Consider the following 13,287-nt stretch of genomic DNA (forward strand, 5'->3'; position numbering starts at 1 on the left):
AGATTGACGATAGATGTTAGCTCAGCGCCAATCTTCCTCACACAAAAAAAATAATAATAAAAAAATAAAAACAAGTGAAGAAAAGTCATTTTAATCACCAGAAGTATCTTATTTACATGCCCATCTTTGCATTATATGTATGTGTATGTATTATATAAGGTTGGAGTATGGCAGGAGACAAAAGCAGTGGAAGATTCTAAATATGCTAATTAACTAGAATTTTCCAATGACATTTATATAAAGTATAAATATAAAGTGTGTTTATCATATATTTATAAAATTCTTAAAAGCATTTTACATGCTTATAAAGTATACTTTATTAAATATACACGTATGTCCTTGTAACTATAATACAGAATTTTATATTTAATTTACATAGAGGCTTATATTTTGTTTACATATTTATGTATATAAATACAGGATGACCATCATCCTCATTTCCCAGGGTGCAGCCCCAATGTATACCTGTCTCCCTAGCACGGTTATTAGTTGCACCCCCTTTCTCAAGGGTCCTGTTTTGAATGCTGCATTGTATGTTTACTCTATTTTTATGTGCTTATAAAAAATATTTACATATAGCATATGTTCACATATTTATATAGTCATACATTTATTTGTATATACATGTAGATATATACATATATGTATTTATGTATTTAGAAGGTATTTGTTAAAAACTATTACAGCTAAAAACAAACTCAGGAAAATGGTAACATAAATCGGATGACCACAGTTATCTAATTAGAAATTATAAAAAATATTGGCTCACCAAAATTTTTGCCTCTATCACATTTCTGTTAGCCTTTTCCATGCTTATCTGTTCCATCTTAGTAATACTTTTGAGAGTAGCGAATTTATTTCATGAAACATGCTTTTTAGAAAACATTTTAGAAAGTTACTTGTAAATTAAATCTCATCTTCCTTCCAACTTATATTTCTTTTTCTGAAGTCTCCTGTGGGCTCTCCGTCGGCAGGAGCTCCGAAGGCTTCTGTTTCAAGTTACTCTCTATGAAGAAAAATAGCGAGGAGGTCACTTTAACTTTTTTAAGTCAAAAAATGCTATTTTTGGTGACAATGACTGGCCCCACACATGAGCTCGTTTATGTCTTAATTTTAGTTGGGGGATACCCCTAAAGTGTGTCTGATAAGATCTGTGGATCCGATGTTGTTTTACTTAGTGTTCATATCAGTCACACAGATAAAACTGGTTAAAGGAGCCAGGCTGGTCGCGTTACTGAGAGAAGCCACTTGGTGGTAAGTGCTAGGACAGGCAGTGTGTGTGTGTAAGTAATTGTGATGAGGGGACACAGCTACTAGGCGCCAGTCCTTCTTGCCAGGCAGGCAACAAGGTGGGAAGGAGACTTTTCAATATTTACTTGTTACATCTTTTGAATTTGGTACCGTATGAATGTATTCTTTATTCACTAAATAAATAGAAGTGTAGAATACATATGGATTCCAGGATCTCACCCTAGCTGTTCTGAACTGCACTCTCTGCAGGACAGGGGGAGGGAGGATCTCGAAACTGTTTCCCCAGTGACTTCGATGCAGAGCCAGGTTTGGGAGCTACTGTCCCAAAGCATATAGTAGGCGTGCGGTGAGCACTGTGCAGAGGGGGAGTGGACTCTTGTCTTCCTATAACGTTTAGCCTGATGCCTCGTCCTTAGCAGTTGTTCAGTTCATATTGGTCGAGGGAATTAAAATAAATTTTGAGTTCACATACCATCCTGCCCTCCCACTTTCTTAACTGGGGGTGGGGCCATCTGCCCCCTCCAGGCTCTCACTCTGTCTGGGTGGGTAGGCTACTTCCCACCCGCACCGCAGGGATGGCCTAACCAGCTGCTCTCCTACAGCCCGCAGCCCGCAGCCCTCCTCTGATCCTCTCAGCGCACTGCAGCATGAGCGATTTTTCTTTCAACTCAAATCAGATCATGCCTTTCGGTGGTTCCCTCGTACCTGCAGAAAAATGTACTGTGGAGAGTCCTTTAGAACCTTTACCTTTTGGTCTGGCCTTCCTTTCCTAGCCCATGTCATTCAATGGTTAGGTGCTGAGGCCTGCTGTATGCCACACTGCGGAGGACACTGGGGACAGGGCAGGGCACGCCCTCTCCTACCGTCACACAGACCGGCTTGTTGGTCCCTGAGTACACGAGACCCTCTGACCGTTTTTTGTTTTGCCCATGGTGTTCCTTCTGCTTAGAATGCCCTTCCCACACCGCTGTTCCATTTATTCATTGATGCCGAGCTTTGCAGGGCGCCTGTAAACAAGCAGTTTTCGCGCCATCTTCTACCTCTTTGTGCCTACCTTTATATCAGGCCTCCCGTCATGGATTCCAGCTACTAGTTGGCTGTTCTCTCTGTTCGCCTAGACTTGGAGCTCCTTGAGGGCAGAGATGCCTTAGTCTCCTCACTATCTCCAGCTCCGAGCACTGTCTCTGACCCTGGGAGGCATTAACATATTTGCTGGATAAAATTGATACAAGAATGAAGTTTCTTTGTGTGTGCCAAAAAGGCAAATCAAGGTGCTGGTTAGTAACTATCATTTTAAAAGGATTTCTGCCGCACAATTGTAGCTCTTCCCCTGAAAGATATCATACTTGGATTTTCCACAGTTATGAGGATGTTTTAATGACATATAATGATAGTTCCTATTATATATGTTATTCTAACTGTAAGTATGGCTAAGATATTATTAAATGTTAACAGTTGGCCTTTTACTAACTGTCCTGACTGAATAATCTAAGAGAAGATTCAGAGAATCCCGCAGAAGAGAGTGGGGCTCATAACCTGAGACCCTAGAGTACTTGTTAGCTTGATGTTAGGTACTGTATTCCCCAAACGCAAGCAGAGCCTGTGGGAGGTTCAGTGAGCCGTGAACTGAGTGTTTTGGAAGAAGCAGTGGTTTTGAGGTGGAAGGACAACATAGATGATGTCAGCATAGAATTAAACCAAGATGGAAGCCGTTGTTTTAATCATACAGCATGTATTTTGCCAAATCTGAGACTATCCAGTCAGGCCAGATAAAGAATTGAAATAATGTATGGGCTTCAGCAAAGCCAAACGAGAGAATCATATATGAGTCAGGGGAGAAAGGAGATTCTACAGGGGCCCAGACCAGAGAGACCTCAAGGAAGGCAAAGGGGACATCAGCAAAGTCTGTCATTGATCTATAACCAGTGAGGGACAGACTGCTGTGATGTGTTCAGGGGTGACCCTTTCTCCCTTTGGGGACACACAGAAGCCGTAAAGATCCCATTTCATTTAATTCCATTTTTATTTATAGATTTAATCCCCCACACTTCCAGAAAAGATTCATGGAAGATTATAATTAAAGGCAGGGTAAACAAGAGTAGAAGAACTAATGTCAAATAAAGAAAGTGAGACAATAGTCACCCCAGAAACCCAGGCTGACAATGGCTGCGACAGGTGATGGTAAAAGTGAGTTCTAAGCTTCCTTATCTCAAGAACTAAAAGAGAAACAGGGTGAGCGTATTGTTCTCATTATCTGAAGAATTTGTCAGTGGAAATGCACTTTTTCCAATGGCTGAATGAAATAAAAGAATTTAGCAAATGGATCCTTGTGTGAACACTAAATAAAATAGTGGGTACAGCTTATAAAAGCTTTATGAAAAGGTACAAAGATATTCTTTCTGTGGCCGTCTGGTCTTTCCAAATGAATAAATGTGCTAGGAAGGCATTGCCTCCGGGAGTTAAAGAGCGAGCATCCAGCTATATGGCTTTCTGGATGTCACCTGATAAGGATAGAGCCTGGATGAATAGCTGGTTAGTAGGTCCTTCTGCAGAGGGTTGTTTTATTTTAACTGCAGGAGTGATCTATTAGTGTGTAGTGAAATTAGTAAGTTGCTGTTAACATTTTTTAAATGAAAGATAATGGAACAGAACAGAATGCATTGCACACACATCGTGAGGTTAAGTTTTACTTCACTGCTGTCTTAGGTCAATGTGTACCGTGTGTTTCTTACTCTGGGTAAGTATGGAAGCTTCTGCTCTTGACCGTCACTCACTAGAATGTTGGTTGGTAGGCTCTGGCCATCCCAGGCTCGTGGTATAGAACATAGATAGAGAATAACAAGAACGAGGCTCCAGGAAGAACAGAGATAAGATCCTCAGACCAGAATAAGGACCACTGTGCCTTTAAATTGTGATAATTTAGGAACCTGTGGCTAGACTCAGTATTGTAAACTCAGAAGCATACTTTCCTGGTGTCGTGTTTTGTTTCCTTTTGGTTTGCCTTCAGTACCTCACAGGGTTCTTTTGAAAACCCTAGTCTGCTTTGGCTGTAGTGGAAGAGAACTCAGAAAAGGAATGGGATGGGTCCCCCCAAGGGCTGGTAGCACAGAGGCAGGGTGCCCCTGGTGGTCAGACTCGGTCATGCAGGCTGAGGCTTTCCACAGAGAGACGCCTCTGAGCCACGAAAGAGGAATGGCTCCTCCAGTTCTTGCTTCTTCTCTGAGCGGGCAGGACCTTTACACACAAGTATTGCTTCCTTAAGGAAAAACTTTTTTTAAAATCACTTTCGTGCTTCATGAATTATGTTTGGGTCAGGTCATTAGGGCTTTCTTTGAAAATGGATTGGAGGTTTGTGGCAGGACCGTGGCTCTGCCCAACTCGGGGGGTTCAGTGCGGTGGCCTTGAGTCATGATGAGACCCTTAACATTGGGGGGGACCTCCTCCGCCCAAATTCGGACATGTATATATAGCTACAACTTTGAAGGAAGAAGGAGAAAGAGTTCTGGGAGGATTTCCAACTATAACAACTGTTGGCAATGGTATGAGAAACAGGCTGGGGCGAGATAAAGATTTAGCTTCTAATGTTGACTCCAAGTCTTGGAAGCAAAATAGAATGAAATAAAAACCTGCATTTTCATACAAAACAAAAGTTTTTCAAAGATGTTGAAAATAGTCTAGAAATATAGAAGCTACTTGTGGAAGAGTCTCTGACCATTTCTCTCCTCTTGTTTCAGATGACAGTCATGTCCCTTTCTAGGGACCTCAAGGATGACTTTCACAGTGACACAGTGCTCTCCATCTTAAATGAGCAGCGCATTCGGGGCATTTTATGTGATGTCACTATCATTGTGGAAGACACCAAATTTAAAGCCCACAGCAATGTCCTGGCTGCTTCCAGCCTTTATTTCAAAAATATCTTTTGGAGCCACACAATCTGTATTTCCAGCCACGTCCTGGAGCTGGATGATCTCAAAGCTGAAGTGTTTACAGAAATCCTTAATTATATCTACAGCTCCACAGTCGTCGTCAAGAGACAGGAAACAGTCACTGACCTTGCAGCTGCAGGGAAAAAGCTGGGAATATCCTTCTTGGAAGATCTTACCGATCGCAACTTCTCAAATTCCCCAGGTCCCTACGTCTTCTGCATTACTGAGAAAGGAGTGGTTAAAGAGGAAAAAAATGAAAAAAGGCATGAAGAACCAGCCATCACTAATGGGCCGAGGATCACAAATGCATTTTCCATCATTGAAACGGAAAATAGTAATAACATGTTTTCTCCACTGGACTTGAGGGCAAGTTTCAAAAAGGTCTCTGACTCCATGAGGACCTCTAGCCTTTGCCTGGAGAGGACTGATGTCTGCCACGAGGCGGAGCCCGTCCGGACCCTGGCCGAGCACTCATATGCTGTTTCTTCCGTGGCCGAGGCTTACAGAAGTCAGCCTGTACGTGAACGTGATAGCAACTCACCTGGCAAAACAGGTAAAGAAAATTGTGAAGCTCTGACAGCAAAGCCGAAAACATGCCGCAAGCCAAAGACGCTCTCCCTGCCCCAGGATTCTGATCCAGCTGCAGAAAATATACCGCCTCCTCCAGTAGTAACCAACTCAGAGGTTAACCAGGAAAGAAGTCCACAGCCAGCTGCAGTTCTTTCTCATTCAAAATCTCCCCACAACGAAGGCGATGTCCGTCCTTCCAGGGAAGATGAAAATAAATCCTCGGACGTCCCCGGGCCGCCGACAGCGGAGGTTCCACCCCTCGTTTACAATTGTAGCTGTTGTTCCAAATCCTTTGACAGCAGCACTCTGCTCAGTGCCCACATGCAGCTGCACAAGCCAACGCAGGAGCCGTTAGTGTGCAAGCACTGCAACAAGCAGTTCAGCACCCTGAACAGGTTGGACCGGCACGAGCAGATCTGCATGAGGGCAAGCCACATGCCCGTCCCGGGAGGAAATCAACGCTTTTTAGAAAACTATCCTACCATTGGACAAAACGGAGGTTCGTTCACAAGTCCAGAACCTTTATTATCTGAAAATAGGATTGGTGAATTTTCCAGTTCCGGAAGTACCTTGCCGGAAACGGACCACATGGTTAAATTTGTTAACGGGCAGATGCTCTACAGTTGTGTTGTATGCAAACGTAGTTACGTGACTTTATCCAGCCTCCGGAGACATGCAAATGTTCACTCATGGAGAAGAACATATCCTTGCCATTACTGCAACAAAGTGTTTGCGTTGGCTGAGTACAGGACAAGACATGAAATTTGGCACACGGGAGAAAGGCGCTATCAGTGTATTTTCTGCCTTGAAACCTTCATGACCTACTATATACTCAAAAACCATCAGAAGTCTTTCCATGCCATAGATCATAGACTGTCCATTAGTAAAAAAACGGCCAATGGGGGCCTGAAGCCTAGTGTCTATCCATATAAACTTTATAGACTCCTGCCTATGAAATGCAAGAGGGCTCCTTATAAGAGCTACCGGAACTCTTCCTATGAAAATGCTCGAGAGAACAGTCAGATCAGTGAGTCTGCACCTGGTCCCTATGTCATTCAGAATCCACACAGCTCTGAATTACCTTCGCTGAATTTCCAAGACAGTGTAAACACCTTGACCAAGAGTCCACCCATCCCATTGGAAACACCTGCATGTCAGAACATACCCACTTCTGCCAGTGTGCAAAATGCAGAGGGTACCAAATGGGGACAGGAGCCACTGAAAGTTGATGTTGACAATAACTTTTATTCAACTGAGGTGTCAGTTTCTTCCACCGAAAATGCTCTCAGTTCTGCCGTCCCTGCCGGAGAAGCTCCCGTGTTGTCTGTGAGTAATGGCAGTGAGAACTCCGCCTCTGTGATTAGCTACAGTGGCTCAGCACCGTCGGTCATTGTGCACAGTAGCCAGTTTTCCTCGGTGATAATGCACAGCAATACTGTTGCTGCCATGACCAGCAGCAACCACAGAGCCCCTTCAGAACCGGCTGTCAGCCAGTCCCTGAGAGATGACGGCAAACCTGAGCCAGACAAAGGGAGTAGAGTCGCCAGCAGACCCAAAAGCATTAAGGAGAAAAAGAAAACTATACCATGTATCAGGGGAGAACTACCAGAGGAGTCAAAATACACTGCTGACCCTGGAGGGTCGTTGAGCAAAACCACAAACATCGTTAAAGAAACCAGTAAAATTGAAACCTACATTGCGAAGCCTGCTCTACCTGGAACCTCCACAAATAGCAACGTCGCGCCCCTCTGCCAAATAACAGTGAAAATTGGGAATGAAGCCATCGTGAAAAGGCATATCCTAGGATCGAAACTGTTCTATAAGAGAGGGAGAAGACCCAAGTATCAAATGCAGGAGGAGACTCTGCCACGAGAGAGCGACCCGGAGACCAACAGAGACAGCCCGCTGGGGCTTTGCCAATCCGAGTGCGTGGAGATGAGCGAAATGTTCGATGACGCAAGTGACCAGGATTCCACTGACAAACCGTGGCGCCCGTACTACAACTACAAACCCAAAAAGAAATCCAGACAGTTGAGAAAAATGAGGAAAGTCAACTGGAGGAAGGAGCATGGAAACAGGAGCCCAAGCAATAAGTGTAAATACCCAGCAGAACTGGACTGCGTGGTGGGGAAGTCTCCTCAGGAGAAGGCCTTTGAGGAAGAAGAAAATAAAGAGATGCCTAAGTTGCAGTGTGAACTCTGTGATGGAGACAAGGCCTCAGGGGCTGGAAACCAAGGAAGGCCCCACCGGCACCTCACTGCCAGGCCTTATGCGTGCGAGCTCTGCGCCAAGCAGTTCCAGAGCCCTTCCACGCTCAAGATGCACATGCGGTGTCACACGGGAGAGAAGCCGTACCAGTGCAAGACCTGCGGGCGGCGCTTTTCCATGCAAGGAAACTTACAGAAACACGAACGCATCCACCTGGGCGTGAAGGAGTTCATCTGTCAGTACTGCAACAAGGCGTTCACGTTGAACGAGACCCTCAAAATCCACGAAAGAATCCACACTGGTGAAAAGCGTTACCACTGTCAGTTCTGCTTCCAGAGTTTTTTGTATCTGTCCACGAAAAGGAATCATGAGCAGAGGCATATTCGGGAGCACGACGGGAAGGGCTACGCCTGCTTCCAGTGCCCCAAAATTTGCAAAACAGCTGCTGCCCTTGGGATGCACCAGAAGAAACACTTATTCAAAAGCCCAAGTCAGCGGGAGAAAATAGAAGGAGACGTGTGCCTCGAAAACTCAGATCCCCTGGAAAATCCACATTTCATTGATTCAGAAGACAATGACCAAAAGGATAACGTACAGACCATTGTTGAAAATGTCCTTTGAATGGCAATACTTGGAAAAATCTTCAAAAACCTAAGTTGGTGGCTTTGTGTTTTTTGGGGTTTTTTTAGTTAGCCGTTTCCTTTTTTGTTTTCGTTTTTCAGTTTAGTTTTGTTCACATAATAGTCATAAAGGAGTGAAGTGTAAAAAAGGAAAATCTCATTTGTGAAAATTCCAGAAAAAGGATCCTAATATCTACTTTGGGTTTTAGCATTAACTTCATGCAAAGTGCACAAAAACGAAATAGCTGATCCTCCAGTATCCCGAGTGTCTTGTGAAAGCTTATGAAGTTCTTAGCTGTGGTATTTCTGCCAGTGAAAACAAAGAGTTTAATTTTAGCCTAACTTAAAACTTTCTAGTAAGTGCTAATAGGAACCGGCTGCTGAACTGTCTTTAGTCACTGGAGAAAATAAGGGTCGGATATCATGAAAATGTCATCTTCATAAATATGTTAAAAGGTGAACAAGCTACAACAGTCATTATTCCCATCCAGCTTCTGCACTATTAAAAATTGTTTAAATTAATGGATACATATGAAGTAATAATATAGCTGAAAATACGTGTGAAATGAGTAACTTAAGTAGGACGTTCATACATTACCTAGAACTACTTTTCTGCACACAAACCTTGTAAAATACATATATAAATCACTATAACTTTTAACTGTCCATGTCCCCTGTAGAGAATTATAATGATGAGCAATAGATCTGCAAATAATGAGGACTGATGTACAAATCAGTAGAAAGCATTTTGAATAGGACTTAAGAGCATGTGTGTGCTTTTAGATGGAATGCTGTTCTCTTGCAGTTATGGCTGAGCTGTGTTAGAATTGGTCTACTCGAGTCACAGAAAACATAGGTCATGCCTTATCTATGGGGGAGAGCCTTCCCAGAACTTACCTGTGATTACCTGTGCTGTGTATTACTTTGCAGTGGCCTCACTTCAGAAAATGAAGAAGGGTCAAATTCTTCTGAAACGCCCTACAGTCTTCCATCTATCACAAGGCCATGGCTGTGGAGGTCTAGTCCAGATAGACGTACCCAGTCCCAGGGGTCAAGTAAAACCTGACACCTCCCGTTCCACAGAAGGAGTGTCCAGGAAGTTTAGCGCAAGGCACGCATACAGTGATGAATTCCCAGGCACTTGAAAGTGACAGAAAGCCTAGTCCCTACAATTATTAGCCCTCTTGGAGATTATGCAGCCTACAAGTGTATACTAGTATAAAACAAAAGGACAACAGAACCCCCCCACCAAACCATTAATGATTTGATTGGGCAAGAGGAATTGATGATCTTCCTTGCCTCAAACAGTGGCTTTGTTTTGGGGAGGATGGGGAGATAGAATGTGGAATGACAAGGTTCCATCACTTACTTACATGACTTAGAAATATATCCACAAAGCCAAATGCCTTGTCTTCGTGTTTGCAGATATCCAGCCCCCTTACCTAAAAATCCGCTCAAGTTTTTTAATGTTCTTTTATGCTGGCCCACACCATCGGCATTGCCCTCAAAGTCTAATTACCCTCTAGGATACTCCATCATGTGGACTAGGTTCCTGGGAAGCTGGAACTCGTGATCTCGTGATTCTTACTTTTTAAACTGCCAGAATAGGAGGGAGAGAGAAGACATTCCTACGCTTTGATCACCAGTGTGGGCAGAATGCAGAGCCTGGTTTCAGGGTGACCTGCAGCCATTCATGTTCACGGGATTTGGGAGACGGAAACCCAAGTTTACCCAAGCTTCCCATGATGAAGAAGTAGCTCAAAGGACTCCAGTTTCTCTCTCCAAGTGTTGTGATGTCTCCATGAAGAAGACTTAATATGGATTTGGGTGGGCAAGAAAGCATTTCACACCCGGAAAAGGACGTGATCAGAGCTGACCTTTTTATACTGTAGTACTTTGCTGTTAAGTAAGCCCAATATTGTACCTGCATTTATCTCTGTTCTACTTTCACTCACATACAGTATTATGTAACAGAGGCAAATGGGAAAATGCAAGCGGACTCAACTTTATTTTATACATTGTATATATGTACACCTGCACTATTCATTTGGGTTTCGTTAAAGAGATGGTCACAAAGGGCTTATGAAAATCTTTTTCAAATTGATAATTAGAATATTGAATAAGCAATCCTGTGATCTATTAATTTATCTCGATTAGGATTATGAATCAAGGAGAATTACTGTGCATTTTAGTCATTTTGATTTGAGGTAACTCCAAATATAAAATTATTACATGTAGTGATGTCTCCCAGCCCTTACATGTGGATATTTTTTAAGTGGACTTGTATGCTGATAATTCTAGACCAAAGTAAATATGGCAGAATATTTATACATGAAAAAATAATTTTGCAAATATTTTCTATAATTGTATTATTCGTTTAAAATGTTGATAGCTTGTGTTAGTTTCAGGGAGGGGTGTATATTTTGATAAAAAATACTTGACTTTGTAATTCTGTATATTCTATACAATTTATAGCAGAGCCGTTTTAAGACTAAGCCTTGTCACATTTTTTGTTAATTGTGAAAACTTTATTATGAGTGATGTTTAAGTATGCATTGACCACATACTGACCAACTAGAATTAAAGTAAGTGTATAAACAGTGAGCATACTGTATGCTGTACAAGATATACTGTAATTTGCTGTTTTAGCATCTGTATTTTGGTTAGAAGATATTATTAAATGCAGATGTCAAGGGTTGGAGAAGTCTAATTTTATTTTTAGAAATAATGAATATAAATTTGTCTTTGCTTGATTAAAATAGCTTATTCCTATGTTAAGTCTCTTTTTAAATGTTTTAATGTTAATTCTTCTGTGCAGCCAAGCAGCTGTTTCATCTCTGTGAGTCAGAGCATTGTTTCACGTATTATTCATTCAATATATTTCTGTTTCCTTGTTTACATTCCATAGTACCTACTTCCATGCTTGGGACTCAAATGGAATATGACATTAAAAAAAAAGTAGAATAAGAGAGATTGAAGTCTTCTGGTAATTTAGTGCTTTGGATAGGCCTGATCTTAGCATGAAAATCGCAGAGTATGGGAAGCATTCTGCTCTGTTCACCCACAGGAAGCAAATTACACTTATCAAGAACCAGGCATTTGGCAACACTCTTTACGTCGCCCGTTTCATTCTGTCCTTCCCTGATGACCCTGGGGAGGAGACCTCGTTATCCACATTTTATAGTGACTTTGAGAAGATCCCACGGCCAGACAGAGCCAGGATTTCCATCCAGGGCTGCCTGACCCCGAAGCCCGTGTTTTTGTTCCTTCTCAACACCTTACAGAAAAATGCTTGATGTAAACTGAACAGAGAGTGAGGAAAGGAGACCAACACAGTCATACGGCTTCAGGATGGTAGTTGTTAGGATGACAGCTTCCGGGAGGCCGTGTGAGGCTCAGCTTCCCTGGACTCGCTGCTAATCTACTGACTGAGGCTTCAGTACTGCAGCCTTTGGCTTCTCATATCTTCAGATATTGCCCTATAAAAATCAGGTTTTAAGAGTTTGTACACTTTTTTTTTGGAATATGGAGTGAAATTATAATTTAATGCTATTATAAGCTAGTAATTTTTAACATTTAAAAAAAAAATCTGTTCCCGGGGCCAGTCCCAGGACCCAGTGGATAAGTTCTGTGTGCTCCACTTCGGCAACCTGGCTTCCGTTCCCGGGCATAGACCTACACCACTTGTCAGCAGCCATGCTGTGGCAGTGACCCACATACAAAACAGAGGAAGATTAGCACAGATGTTAGCTCATGGCAAATCTTTCTCAGCAAAAAAAAAAAAAAAACTATCACAGACTGTACTCCTAACCTTAGCTAACTATCTTCAGATGCATGCAATTAGTCCCAATGGCTAATGGGAAAGGGAGTGCCAGGGACTCGGGCAGCACAATCCACCACCAACACAGGGGAAAAACTCAGATTTCCATCCAAATGACTGGCCAGTAGTAGTAATTTTTTATCTGAAGGACAATCCAAACCAAATTCTCCCAAAAACTTGGTAACTGCTCTCCGCTAAAACTAACTTTATTGTCTAGCAAAACAACAGATTTAATATTGAAAGAATTTGCAACAATTGAGAAAGTAGCTGGATTAAAAGCATGAAAACAAACTATGCAAAGCAATCCTGTCTGCAGAGCAATATTCTTTTCATTACTTCGGGTCCTTTCGTTCCTGTTGCTCACCTTCCGCTCTTCTCGTCACCTGTTGATCGATTAGGTTCTGCTCCCTTTCTCTCCATCAGCTCCTCTTGGCAGAGGCAATGGGTCTTCCACTTCAGTTTCCTCCATATCTGAGGACTCTTCCCCTTTCCCCTCCCTAAATCCTGGCATCTATTAGTCCCCTTTCTGGAGAGAACAGCTCCCTTTGGCCCCTCCCTCCATCTCTCCCCAGTGTGCACCCCTGACCCTGATTCTTCAAAGAAAACGGTCAGTGAGTGGGCCAGTTGGCTTAGTGTGCAATTTTTAAAACGTAACACTCCAAATTTAGACAACTAAGGGAAGAACTGGTTACAACAGAAATGTGACTACATTTTTATTACCTCCTTCTTGACATCTGAGACATCAGGTAATTCTACTTGTTTAGAAGGCCTGGCTGAGAAGTGAGCACTTTTCTCAATAACTTTAAAAGTTATGACTTATATGTAATTCTAGGGGGATTTTATTGCTGTTATAAGAAACTTTGGTACACAGAGATTTAAAAGATGTAACAAT

At 42.5% G+C, this 13,287-nt stretch overlaps 1 protein-coding gene across 4 annotated transcripts in view; it reads left to right on the plus strand.

The window, feature by feature from the left end:
* Positions 1-11,544, plus strand: part of ZBTB38 (zinc finger and BTB domain containing 38) — a 76,724-nt gene extending 65,180 nt beyond the window's left edge. For all 4 annotated transcript variants that reach the window (XM_046660992.1, XM_046660982.1, XM_046661001.1 and 1 more), the window contains one exon: positions 4,986-11,544. In XM_046660992.1, coding sequence (XP_046516948.1) covers positions 4,986-8,576 — 3,591 coding nt within the window. In that variant the 3' untranslated portion in view covers positions 8,577-11,544. The remainder of the gene's footprint in view (positions 1-4,985) is intronic.
* Positions 11,545-13,287: the final 1,743 nt, after the last annotated feature.

This window comes from Equus quagga, chromosome 1, assembly GCF_021613505.1.
Source record: "Equus quagga isolate Etosha38 chromosome 1, UCLA_HA_Equagga_1.0, whole genome shotgun sequence".
In the NCBI taxonomy this organism is placed as follows: domain Eukaryota; kingdom Metazoa; phylum Chordata; class Mammalia; order Perissodactyla; family Equidae; genus Equus; species Equus quagga.